The 12,648-nt window shown below is 37.5% G+C and overlaps 1 protein-coding gene across 3 annotated transcripts in view; it reads left to right on the forward strand.

The window, feature by feature from the left end:
* MINDY3 (MINDY lysine 48 deubiquitinase 3) overlaps positions 1-12,648 on the forward strand; it is an 80,140-nt gene that overhangs the window by 36,002 nt on the left and 31,490 nt on the right. For 2 of the 3 annotated variants that reach the window (XM_026479016.4, XM_057304742.1), the window contains 2 exons: positions 3,394-3,464; positions 8,323-8,403. In XM_026479016.4, coding sequence (XP_026334801.1) covers positions 3,394-3,464; positions 8,323-8,403 — 152 coding nt within the window. The remainder of the gene's footprint in view (positions 1-3,393; positions 3,465-8,322; positions 8,404-12,648) is intronic. The other variant, XM_044392199.3, reaches the window with a different exon arrangement.

The following is a 12,648-nucleotide window of genomic DNA, read 5'->3' on the forward strand; positions in this document are numbered from 1 at the left end:
TATTATTATAAATATACTATTTTAGGTATTTGTTTAAAATTCCAAGGAAATAGATGATGTAGTATCTAATCATAACACTAGGTGGTGGTATCGGATTTTAGAAATCAAAGTATGGACCTGTTTCTCAACATACGTATTCTTTGAACTTGAAAACATTTAGTGCTTAAATCTCAGAAGGAAGAGGGAGGAAAAGTAACTAAGGCAATAGAGTACCATTTCTACTTCGTAGGGTTGTTCACCCCCACTCCCTTTTTATTGCTTTGAATGCAGTGATTCTCATATTGTCTGGTCTCATGCTCTTGACACTTGTTTATGTTTTGTTTTTTTGTGGGCCCCCCCCACACTCTGACACTTTTAAAAATTATTGAAGATCTTGGGGCACCTGGATGGCCTAGTCAGTTAAGCATCCGACTCTTGATTTTGGCTCAGGTCATGATTTCAGGGTCATGAGATCAAGCCCCATTGGGCTTTGTATGGAACCTGCTTAAGGTTCCCTCTGCCCTTCCCCCCAGGCATGATATCTCTCTCTCAAAAAAGTTAATAAATAAATAAATAAATAAATAAATAAATAAATAAATGGTTCAAAATCCCAAAGAGCTTTTGCTTATATGAGGTATAACCAAATGATGATCAGTATTTTTCTTCTTAGAAATTAAGACTCAGAAATTTTTTTAATTTTATTTTTTTATTTGAGAGAGGGAGAACATGAGAAGGGGGAGGTCAGAGGGAGAAACAGATCCCCCACTGAGCAGGGAGCCCGATGCAGGACTCCATCCTGGGACTCCAGGATCATGACCTGAGCCGGAGGCAGTCGCTTAACCAACTGAGCCACCCAGGCGCCCCAAGATTCAGAAATTTAAAAAGATGTATTAACTCATTTTAAAATAACAATAACACACCCATTACTTGTTAATATAAATATTTATAATAAACAGTAACTTTTGAGAAGAAAATTAGAGTGACATTGTAAGTCCCTTCAATGTCTAGGTTATTAGTGGACATTCTCATATCTGTGTATAGATTCAGTCTTTTGAGGTAGAACATCATTTGGCCTCTGGAAAACTTCATTTTATACTCATGAAAGCTTAAGAGAAAAAAGCAATTAATGTCTTTCTAATGGAAATCATTTTGATTTCATGTAGTCTCTAAAAGAGTATTATGGACCCCTAAGAACCCCGAAACACAATTTAAGAATTATTGCTATATCTCCCAAGTACCTGTAAGAAGCTAGTGAAAAAATACAAATTATATGTATAATTACATACACATTCTATTAATTTTGGATTTGCAAATCCAAAAGGTTCAACAACCAGTTCTTAGCTTACACTGTGAATGTTGTATTTAAGGATACATAGTATGATTAAGAGTTGCTACTATATTAATTAATCAGAAAAATAAAATATTTTCATAGAAAAATGGGCAAAACATGACCAGATGGTAAAAAGGAAACAAGGTTATATATGCGTTGTATTTACAGTGGGCATACAGAGAAAAAATGCTTTTTAGAAATATATATGGACCCAAAGTACTATTATAGTTCCATTTAATGTACATTAGCTGAAAGTTATAGTCTATAAAAAGACTTGATTATCATTATAATTACATCTCTGTTGTGGAATAATTTACTATTCATTTTCTGAGCTTTGTCCATTCTTTATTATCCACATGCATGACCTCAACTGTCATCTCTATGCTGACGCTTCCCAAAACTCCGTATCCCAACCCTGGCCTCTCTTCTGTGTGTTCCTGAGCCTTACTCCCAGTTGTGGATCCATCTCTAGCTTGAACTCCTGAAGTTTTCTCCATCGCAGCTTGTCTAAAACCAGTCATGTTCTCTCTTCATACCGCTTCAGGACTTCTTAATTCTTCCTTTTGTTTAATCACCATTAATCAGGTTCCCCAGGCTAGAAACCTTTAAATGAAGGTTTGACATATTCATCACCCCTTGAGTACATAGATTTTTCATACTATGTTGTTTCCTCCGCCTTGAATTTTCTTCATATCCTCTTCTTGGCCTGAAAAACTCCTACATATGCTTAAAGATTCAACTCAGATGTTGTCCCCTTTTTTTTTCTCTTTTAAGATTTATTTATGGGTGCCTGGGTGGCTCAGTGGGTTATGCATCTGCCTTTGGCTCAGGTCATGATAACAGAGTCCTGGCATCAAGCCCCACATCAGGCACTCTGCTCAGCGGAGAGTCTGCTTCTCCCTCTCCCTCTGTGATCTCTCTTTCTCTCAAGTAAGTAAATAAAATCTTTATTTAAAAAAAAGATTTATTCATTTGAGAGAGAGAGACAGAAAGGTGGAGGGGGCAGAGGGGGAGAGAGAGAATCCTCAAGCAGACTCCCTCGTGAGCGCAGAGCCCCATGTGGAACTCAGTCCCACAACCCATGAGATCATGACCTGAGCCAAAATTAAGAGTTGGACGCTCAACTGACTGAGCCACCCAGGCGCCCCTCACATGTTGTCACTCTATACACCTTCCCTGATACAGTATCACAAGGTGAAGTGTATATGGGGGCACCTGGGTGGCTCATTTGGTTACAGGTGGGACTCTTGGTTTTGGCTCAGGTCGTGATCTCAGGGTCATGGATTCAGCCCAGGCCCCCCGGCCCATCCCACCCCGTACTGGGCTCTGTGCTCAGCCTGAGTCGGCTTGCCATCCTCTCCTTTTCCCTTTGCCCCTACCCCCTCACAGACCTGCTTGCGCTTGCTGTCTCTCAAATAATAAAATCTTAAAAAAAAAAAAAAAAGATATTGTGTATACATATATGTAAACAGAAAAGACACACATTTTTTTCTTCTTTCTTGATAAACTTAGCCTTTGTAAGGCATACACCTTGTTCTATTTGTCTTTATTTCCCGAATCTTAAGCATACTGTGTTTATTTATAGGAGGAACGGAATGGTATCAAATACCCGTGTTTTAAGTATTGTGCAAGTAGGTTCACTGCTATCCAGTGATAAATTTTACAAATTAAGATTAGCGTATTCATTTAAGTCAAAGTCAATTCAAGTTAGCTGTTTTGCATGGATATTATTAAGTATCTCTTTCTTCTTTATTTTTGCCAGTGATTCCTTGCATTTCAGAGGGGAAATTGTCTTCATTTTAAAAGTTAAAGTTGAATATAAGGTTTTATAAATACATTTAATGTACATCTGAAGCATCACATCACCCACCATAAGCATGATCTAATGGCATTTTATAATAAGTAGTAATATAATGATAATTTGATGGGAATGCTTAACAATAAATACGTGCTAGGTTTTAAAATATACTTTTGGGGAAAAGTAAAAATTTTGGTGTAAAATATATGTATGAATACATCTCTATTTACATGTAAGTAGTTTTCAGATTTATGTATATTAATGCAGTACAAACTTTTTTTTGTAGAACTTCTTGGTATACATGAACAAGCAGCTGTAGGATTCTTAACATTAATGGAAGCTTTAAGATATTGTAAGGTAAGTTGATTTTTATGGTATTTTTCAATGCTTTTTATTCACACGTCCACTGTTGTGGACAGTATTTTCTTTTCTGACGACATGTAGCTTACGGCTGTTACTATGCGCTTCTCAGTTCTTTCCTGATGTCCTTTCCTAACCTGACAGGTGTATTAAGGGTGGAGTGAAGTTGGCTGGTCGTGCTGAGTTTCCTATTTGTGAGGTTTGTTCCTTTTTGAGGATAGAGGGCAGAACCAAGTAAAAAACAGTTTTTAAAAATAGAGACACCTATTATTGAAAATAAGTATATTTTTTGGTAAACCAAGGGAAAAGGATGTATTGTTTCTTCCTCATAACAGTATGCTTCACGGAAACAACTGGTAATACTTACCAGGCAAAGAAAAAGAATTTGCTAGATGCCTGAAGTTTTAACTTTTGTCTGTCCCATCTGAAAAATGATTTCACACTTAAAAAAAAAAACAAATTCCAAGCATTTCACAGCATTAAATTCTTTAGCACATGGGCTAAGGTTAGGGACTGCCATGAACCTCTCATTTATTGCTAAATATTTCATTGTTTTCCTGCATCATCTGAAATAACTATTGGATGTTCCAAATAGTTTTAAATGGGGTTCAGATCATTAATGATTTACCTTTCATGAGATGTCCTGATTTTGGAGGAAGGATGAAGTAGATCTAATTTTGTTTTCCATTTTAGAATGGTGGGTCCATAGCAGTAGTTCTGGTAATGGTGATTTAGTAAAATAACAGTGTCTTGCACTTTCTTTCTTTCTTTTAACTGGAAGTGTTCCTCTTTCATGACAACACTTGGAAAGGCGTGATATGGGTATGATAATCAAATAGGTTTCATCCTGCCCTTATCCATTAGTAGGGATCATATTGTTTCACAGTAGTAACTCTTTTGTTTTCGTGACTTTAGTTTACAAGCTAAAGCTGTTCCGAAGTAGCCTGGCAGCCAGAGCATCAGGCTGCATCCCGTTCTCCCAAGAAACACACACATTCATCGATCCTGAAAGTGTGTGTGCATGCATGCGTGCACGTGCACACACACAAATGATAACTACAGAGAGGTGATGAATATGTTAATTAACTTGATCGTGGTGATCTTTTTGTAGTGTATACATATACAAAAACATTAAGCTGCACACTTCTAATATATACAGTGTTCATATGTCAAAGATATTTTAATAAAGCTGTTTTTTATAAAGTGCGTGTGTGTTTTGCAGGAGGATCGGGTGTGGAGATGATATACCATGAAATCTTCACCGTGTGGCCTGTAATGCCCTGATCTAGATCCTGTCTGTCCCTCTTCAGTTGCTCTGTCCTCTCCACTGCTGTGCTCTAGCCCTGCTGGTCTCCTTCCAGATTCTCAAACACACCTAAGCCCTTTCCTGCCTGATAAGACTTCATACTTGCTGTCATTTCTGCCTGGAATACTCCAGCTTGTAAATGGATGGCTCCCTCTCCCCTTCAGGTCCTACTTAAAGTGGTACCTCAAAGACCTTTTCCTCAGCCCTTCCTTCAGTGACTCTTTTTCACAATTTCATAGGAATAATCACTCTTTAATGATCTTTGCTGTTTACTTTTTTTTTTTTAATCTTGAATTTGCTTTTTTATTGTCATCCCCAGTGCATTATACACTCTCTGAAGCCAGTGACATTGTCTTTCTGGGTACATATACGGTGTTCAGTAAACATTTGTTGAATGAATGAATGGCCAATTTCACCAGAATTGTAAGCTTTTCTAAATCATGCTTTTGCTTTTCTTTAGCTGTTAGTAGAACAGGGGAATGCCTGTTTCCCCCCTAAGATCTTAGGGGGAAAACAGTAGTGGCTGTGTATTCTCCTGTTACTTATTGCTCTAGTGTTCTAGCAGTAACTGGTATTTTATAAGATTTAAAGATTCTCTTAATGGCAGGACACGACACGGTGGTACTCAGATAGATGAAAGGCAGAACTCTCCATTACTTACACCTCCAAAAAAGGGAGAGCTACCAGACAGGGCCATGAGGGGATTATACCTGTGGACAGGGCTAGGGTGAGGTGCAGCCATAGGGGATGGGGGCAGCTTTGGTCTGGGTGTTGGGATAGAGCTAGCTAGATGTCATGGGCTTCCTGCGGATTGGATAATTTCAGTGAGCTCTAAGGCTTAGGGCTGCTTCTGCTTGTCTGACACCTGGCTCCGGGGCACTTAGGGCCATACATAGTGGCCCAGAGTGTAGGAGACCTGGAAGGGAAGTGATTGGGATGGTGTGATACGGCTTTTTTGGACAAACTGTTACACTGGTGTGTTCATCTGTACAGAACTGTAGATGTTCCTCTGAAAACCTGTATACATTTATTTTTCACCGAACATTTAGAGAATAGCATTAAGGAAATCATTGTGTTTGTATTAGTTTTGCAAATCTGAACATTTCCCTGTCTTTTAATATTGTAGCAAATTGCTCTTTAGCATTAACATTTTCATATCATTTTGACTGTATGTGTTCATTAACACAAATGAAAGTCTATACACATAGATACAATGAGAAGATGACTCGAGTGCTTTTGACTGTGCCCCCCCTTTTTTAAAAAGATTTTATTTCAGAGTGAGCGAGCACAAGTCGGGGGAGGGGCAGAGGGAGAGGGAGAAGCAGACTCCCTGCTGAGCAGGGACCCCCCCCCACCCCCACCCCGCCCGCCACGGGACTTGATCTCAGGACTCTGGCATCATGACCTGAGCTGAAGGCAGCCACTTAACCACCTGAGCCACCCAGGCGCCCTTCTGTGCCCTTTTTTTAATAGATAACTCACATGCTATAAAACTCACCATTTTAAAGTGTGTGATTCAGTGGTTTTTCACAAGGTTGTGCAATCACCACTTACCTAATTTCAGAATGTTTTTCTTAACTCTCACAAGATCCTCTAAACGCATTAGCAGTCACTTTCCCACTCCCCCCCCCCCCCAGCCCCTGGCAGCTTTATTTCTCTGTGGTTTTGCCTATTCTGGACATTTCATCTAAATGAAATCATACAATCTGTAGCCTTTAGTGTCTGGCTTCTTTCACTTAGCATAACATTTGCAGTGTTCGTTCTTGTTTGAACATGTATTAGTACTTTGACCAAATATTCTGTTGTATTACGTATCAGTTTTATTCATCTGTTCATCAGCTGATGGACATTGGGGTTGTTTCTGCTTTTATGCTGCTACAAATAATACTGCTAGGAACATCCATGTGTAAATTTTTTGTGAACATATTTTCATTTCTCTTGGATGTATACCCAGGAGTGAAATCGCTTGTCATATAGTAATTATATGCTTAACTTGCTGAGGAGCTGTCAGACTGTTTTTCCAAAGTGGCTGCACTATTTATGTGCTCTTACTTATTTATATTATTGTAAGACACTTAATGAGTTCATTCATTTACCTTTTGATCCTACTGTATATGATCCTCATTTTACTTCTACCTTAATTAAATACACACAAATGCACACTTACTTTCTAAAAAGAGAAATTAAGTAACCACTAAACTTTCCACCACAAGAGGCAGTTATCACATGAGGAGTCAGAAAACCTAAGTTTTAATTCCAGCTCTGTAGTAGTTACCTGTTTGAATTCAGACAACACACTGATCCTATTTCTGTTTCTGATGTAAAATTGAAGGACTTGTGCTGAGCACCCCTGAAATCCCTTCTACTCTGAACCTGTGATCAGAACTTTTCCTTTGTCTTTGTCCTTTGCTCTTACTTTGTCCCCAAACCATCACCCCTCCTGCTCTCCCAGTTCACCATTGCCATTAGCACATCCCCCTCATCCTTCCCATCACAGGACAAAGACACTGGTGTTTCTGTCCATGAATACAAGAGAGTACCTGTTTCCTACTTCCTGGTGATAAGAATAAATTCCAAAGGGCCACAGTGGTGGTTGAAAGCAGGGCATCCTATCGGGGCTGTTGACCAATGAGGGAAGAATTGCCCTGACTGCTGACAGTAGCTGCTGGGCATTTCCCCATTCCAGGGAGTCTGTGTGAGAAAGAAAATACAACAAATTGGATTGGTAAGGTTGTTTTTAAGTTGTAGTCTCTGTCCTCATAAGAGTATAGAATTGATTGATGTGAACATGATGGGATTTCCCAAGTCTGTTTTGTTGTTGTTGATGATTTTAACCTTTCTCAGTCACACACACACAAAAATAATACTCTCAAATTTTGGATACTGTGGTTTTTATAGATTAAGTATATAACCTTGAGACAGGCTATAAGTGTAACTTTTTGTACATTTTAAGGAGACTTCATATTATAGAACTTTGAACTTACATCCAACCATGAAGAGTCAAGTGACAGGATTCTTTCATATCCTTAAGTATTTTGGAGTATATATTTTGCTTTAGAGAGATTTATTATATTGTCCTAGATTCTTTGAAGACAGGATGTGCTTAAGGCTTTTTCCCTGTACTTATTTATTTGTAAATACATTCATTTGTTAATTTATAATTGTTCTTCTGATAAAGTAATTATCAAGTTTATGGTTTCAGGATTTGAGAACCAAGCTGAAAAGCTGGAAGTGGTCATTCTGTCTAGCAACTTTAGTAAAACCTGAGAATGATTCTTAGGGCTAAACTACGTTTTTCCAGCTCTGTTAAATCTGTAGTAGTGTTACTCTGATGTAAAAGTGCGATATAAGCTTAGCCCTGACAGTCTTTATAACATTGATTTTTACATTCAGCATTTGACCTTTATGGGGAAGGCATTCTGGCACAGTACATTATTCCTTTAAATATGAATTGGACACTTCAGTTATGCTTCTAATATTCGTGGGCAGATATTCAGCAGGCAGTATAAAATTTTCATTTGTTTGTTTATTTTGCTACGTTTGTTCTAGGTTGGTTCTTACTTGAAATCTCCAAAATTCCCTATTTGGATTGTTGGCAGTGAAACTCACCTCACCGTATTTTTTGCCAAGGTATGCTTATAGCAGGATTTATTTCTTTTTTTTCTTTTTTTTTTTCTTTTTTTTTTTAACATATGACATCAGGCAACAAGTAATCTAAGTCCATATTTAGTTTGGATCTTTGTGCAGAATTCAGTGTATTCCTACTAACAAGTAGATTGTTCCAAAATCTAAAAAATTAATAGTAAAGAAAATACTGTTACACTGCTCTTGTTTTACAATTATTTCAGTAAACTCTGTCATGATTTAGCTATAGTTTCTTTATCTTTTATGACCTTAGAGCTTTGGCTTTTGATATTTTTCAGAAATCACTGTTAAATAACTAAATTTAAAAGTTTTGGATTGCTCTTTTGTAGAGAGGATAAGAATCTAATTTACATAATATAAAATAATTTTAGTTATAACATCTAGGAAAATATTTTTAAATCTATTAATAGTTCAGTGGTATAGAAGTGCTCTTTTAAGATGTAATATTTCCTACAATTTTTATAGATACATGGTTACAATATTGACATAGATTAAATGCATTTGAATATGTTTATTTTAATTCTGAAAACGTGTTTCTAAATTTCATCCTTTGGCGATGGTATTTCTTTCTCTGCATGGAGTGGTTAAGAGCTTTGGAGTCAGACTTCCTTTGAATCCTAGCTTTCCCACTTCCAAATGTTGTTCAGCCTCTTTTCCGTGTCTTTAAAATAAGGGTTTCTGATAATACCTCACTCTTAGGTTTGTCGTCAGGTTTAAATATAAAATGTTTAGCAGTACGTAGTGCAGGTTAAGTGCCCAGGAAATCTTGGCGGTTGCCGTCATCATCCTCACTGCCATCGTCCTTATTCTGCATTTATTGAACATGGAGTTGCTGATGTTGGAGGAAAGGGAGAAAATACAGAATTGCTTATTTTGAGGTTCTTATGTCTAGAGGACCTTCCTGATTCCCCCATACACTTTTTTAGATTGTCCTTTTTAGTGTAATTTTGTGTCTGAAAGACGTATGATTCGTATAAATTGTACCAAAGAGTGAGCTGACAGTGCTAGGTTGTGTGGACCTATTTCCTCACTTACTACTGGATTACTTTCAAATTGCTGCCAAAATCTAGTGAGTGAATTTAGAGCAAGATACGTATTTACCTTAAACAGAAAAAGCTATAAAATATAACTCAAAAAGTACAGACTTCAACAGAACTACAGTAGTAAAAGTACTGATGAGTTACATTTAGTCTGAAAGCTTTTTCTGTTTATTTCCCTCCTAAAGTAGAAAAGAGGTTGAAAACATAATGTAAACTATAGAAACTGAACAACTTTGAATTCCAGAGGGAGGATTTCATCATTTGACTGATTTTTGTGTCAAGTGTTCTAAATTTCCAGAAAAGAAAGTCAGTTCCAATTTAGATGCAAAAATGTAGTTTCAAGCCAATTATTTTATCTCCAGCCCCATTTTTAGCACAGGAAAACTAATAAATTCTATGAAACAATGTAAGTTTCAAATATAAATGATAATGAGATGAAAATATTTTAAATCTTGAATTTTATGATTGATATTTAAGAAATTATTTTGTTGTCAAGTAGCTGAAGAGATTTTACAGCAGGTAAATATAAGGAGCACTGTCAACTGAGGTACATAAACATCTTGTACTTTAGCATCTAAACGTTAGGTCTGTGGAGAGATACCTTTTTTTCTATGAAACATACACTTCCTACCCACCTGCTTGGTGTTCAATTGCATTTATCACACAGTGCATAGTTCCTACTTCCCATACCTTTTTTTGTGTGTCCTGTGGTCAGCAGTGAGCCTTGTGTAGGGCAGAGACCCTCTCATTCATCTTGATCACAGACCTCAACCACATGCAACGAAATATTGAATGAGAGACAAGAAGTGCATAGAGAGAAACAAAAACCCTTGCCACACCAGTTGTAGGCCTCACAGAACAAGCTCCGTGTATGTCTCCTAAGTCAGACAGGGTTTTCAAATCTCCATTTATTTGCATCCCTGGAGCTACTGATAATCCTGATAGGAAAATGCACACACACAGAAAGTGATTAGAAAGAATTTTATGGTAAGATTTAAGTTCAACAATTATAAGTCCTAAAAATCATATATATCAAGTACCTTATTTCTCTTTTAGAAGTCTTGAATTTTATACTAATTGTTACTGTTTTGGTACTTACCTTTGTATCTCTGGGTCTGATACATAGTCTGGCACATAATACAGGGGGTTCATTAGTTCAATGAAAAAAGCCTGTGCATAAATTTTCCACACTTGGGTTCCAGTGATATTTATATCTTCTAAAAATATTTTTTCATGACTCATTCTGAAGCTTCTTAAAAGCATGGGTACTTCCTCTTCAGTGTATTTTAAAACAACTGAATTTAGGTTGTTTGGATATGGTTCTTTAAAAAGAGTTGCAAGTAAAGAATTTTTCCCTTTGAGATAAAAGCTGAAAGATCAAATAAGTAGCAAATGAGATCAGTAATGCTTCATAACATTTATTAGGTCCAGTTTAAAATTTTTTTAAAATAAAAGTAGTATTTACGTAGTCTTTGTCTTATAGAAAATACTGTAAATTTTGCTGTTCTTTACATTATAAGACCTATTATTTGAGCATTCTTTAATATTTCTATATTTGAACAAGTAATTTTGGCCTTGTTTTTGTTACTCAAAAAGTAATCTAGAGGTTTGTTTTTCTTATATATTTTTGAGTTTTGGTTTATTTATTTGGGGGGGGGGGGGTCACTCACTTTATGTTCCATGGCCTGAAACAAACAGCAGCGTAACGTAAATGCTGAGGTCTTGTTCTGTAAAACTGATCTGTTTGTATGGATACGTATTTCAGGTGCTGACCTCTTTGTGCTGATTATGATTAAGTAAAAAAGCAGTTTAAGGTCACAGTTTTCAAAGTAATCTGTAATTTCACATTTTAAAATGCTTTTGAAAAGCAGTGTGATTCTTCATGTGCCACACTGGAGGTGATGCTAGTTGCCCCTGCCATTGTTCGTGTGTATATTCAAATGAATATTCAGATATTTACTGGACATCTAGTATGTGCCTGGCGTTATGCCAGGTGCTGTGAAGACAGTGCTAAGCAAAAATAGATGTGCTCCTGTCCTTAAGGAGATACACACTGTAATGGGGAGGCTTTCATCAAAGAGTCACTTATAAAACTGTACAGCTGTAACTCTGATGAGGTCTGACAAAGCACAGGTCTATAAAGCTCTAAGAATTTATCTTAGTTTTGGAAGATTAAGAATGTTTCCTTGAAGAAGTGATGTCTACAATGAGCATCAAGGCATTAGTAAGATGAAACTATGGGGAAAAGGGAAAAAAGCCTTCCCTAGACAGGAAATAGGAGGCAAGGACTATAGTGGGAACAAACTGGACGAGAAGAACAGGAGCACTGAGGATCTGAGGGGCAAGGGGTAAGATAAGGGTACAGAAGCAAAAGCAGGTCTTTGACTAGAAAGACTGTTTCATAGAGTAATGACAGCAAAAATCAGTGGTGGGAATAGTTTTGGGAGAGATAGGAAGGAAAGAAACAGGATTAAATTTGCATTTTGGAGATGACTGTGACTAATTGTGGAAAACAGACATACTGAAGGATAAGCTAGGGAGTGGGTAAAGAAGACTTTTGTGGTATTCTAGGTAAGCAGGGGATGTGGTTTGGCCAGGGTGATAATGGTAGACATTGATGGAAGTACATAAATTTGAGAGATTTGTTCCTGAGGTAAATTGTCAGGACTTGGTGACAGATTGGATTGGATACAGGAGAGGTAGAAAAAGCTAATAAGATGAGTGTTTTAAATGATTAATCTTAAGAGTCTCAGAAGGAGCTCAGCAGCTTTGCTCTCATTGAATGTACCCGCTCATGATTAAAGCAATTAATGTTTTATTGGGCCAGCTGACCCAGTTAAAAGACGGAGACACTGTGGTTCGGGGTATCTCAACAAAATGGCCCAGCCACATAGCCCCACAGTGCGGTTTAAAGTCCCACCCACATGGACAATGCTTGGAATGCTTACGTGAAAAACAGAAGTCAAAGCAATAGGGGAAAAGGGACTTAACAAAATAAATTTTAAAAAAAGAAGGAATGGAGATAGTGTAAAACAGTATAGGGATCAGGGGCGCCTGGGTGGCACAGTGGTTAAGCGTCTGCCTTCGGCTCAGGGCGTGATCCCGGCGTTCTGGGATCGAGCCCCACATCAGGCTCCTCTGCTATGAGCCTGCTTCTTCCTCTCCCACTCCCCCTGCTTGTGTTCCTTCT

The sequence above is a fragment of the Ursus arctos genome, unplaced genomic scaffold (assembly GCF_023065955.2).
Source record: "Ursus arctos isolate Adak ecotype North America unplaced genomic scaffold, UrsArc2.0 scaffold_30, whole genome shotgun sequence".
In the NCBI taxonomy this organism is placed as follows: Eukaryota; Metazoa; Chordata; class Mammalia; order Carnivora; family Ursidae; genus Ursus; species Ursus arctos.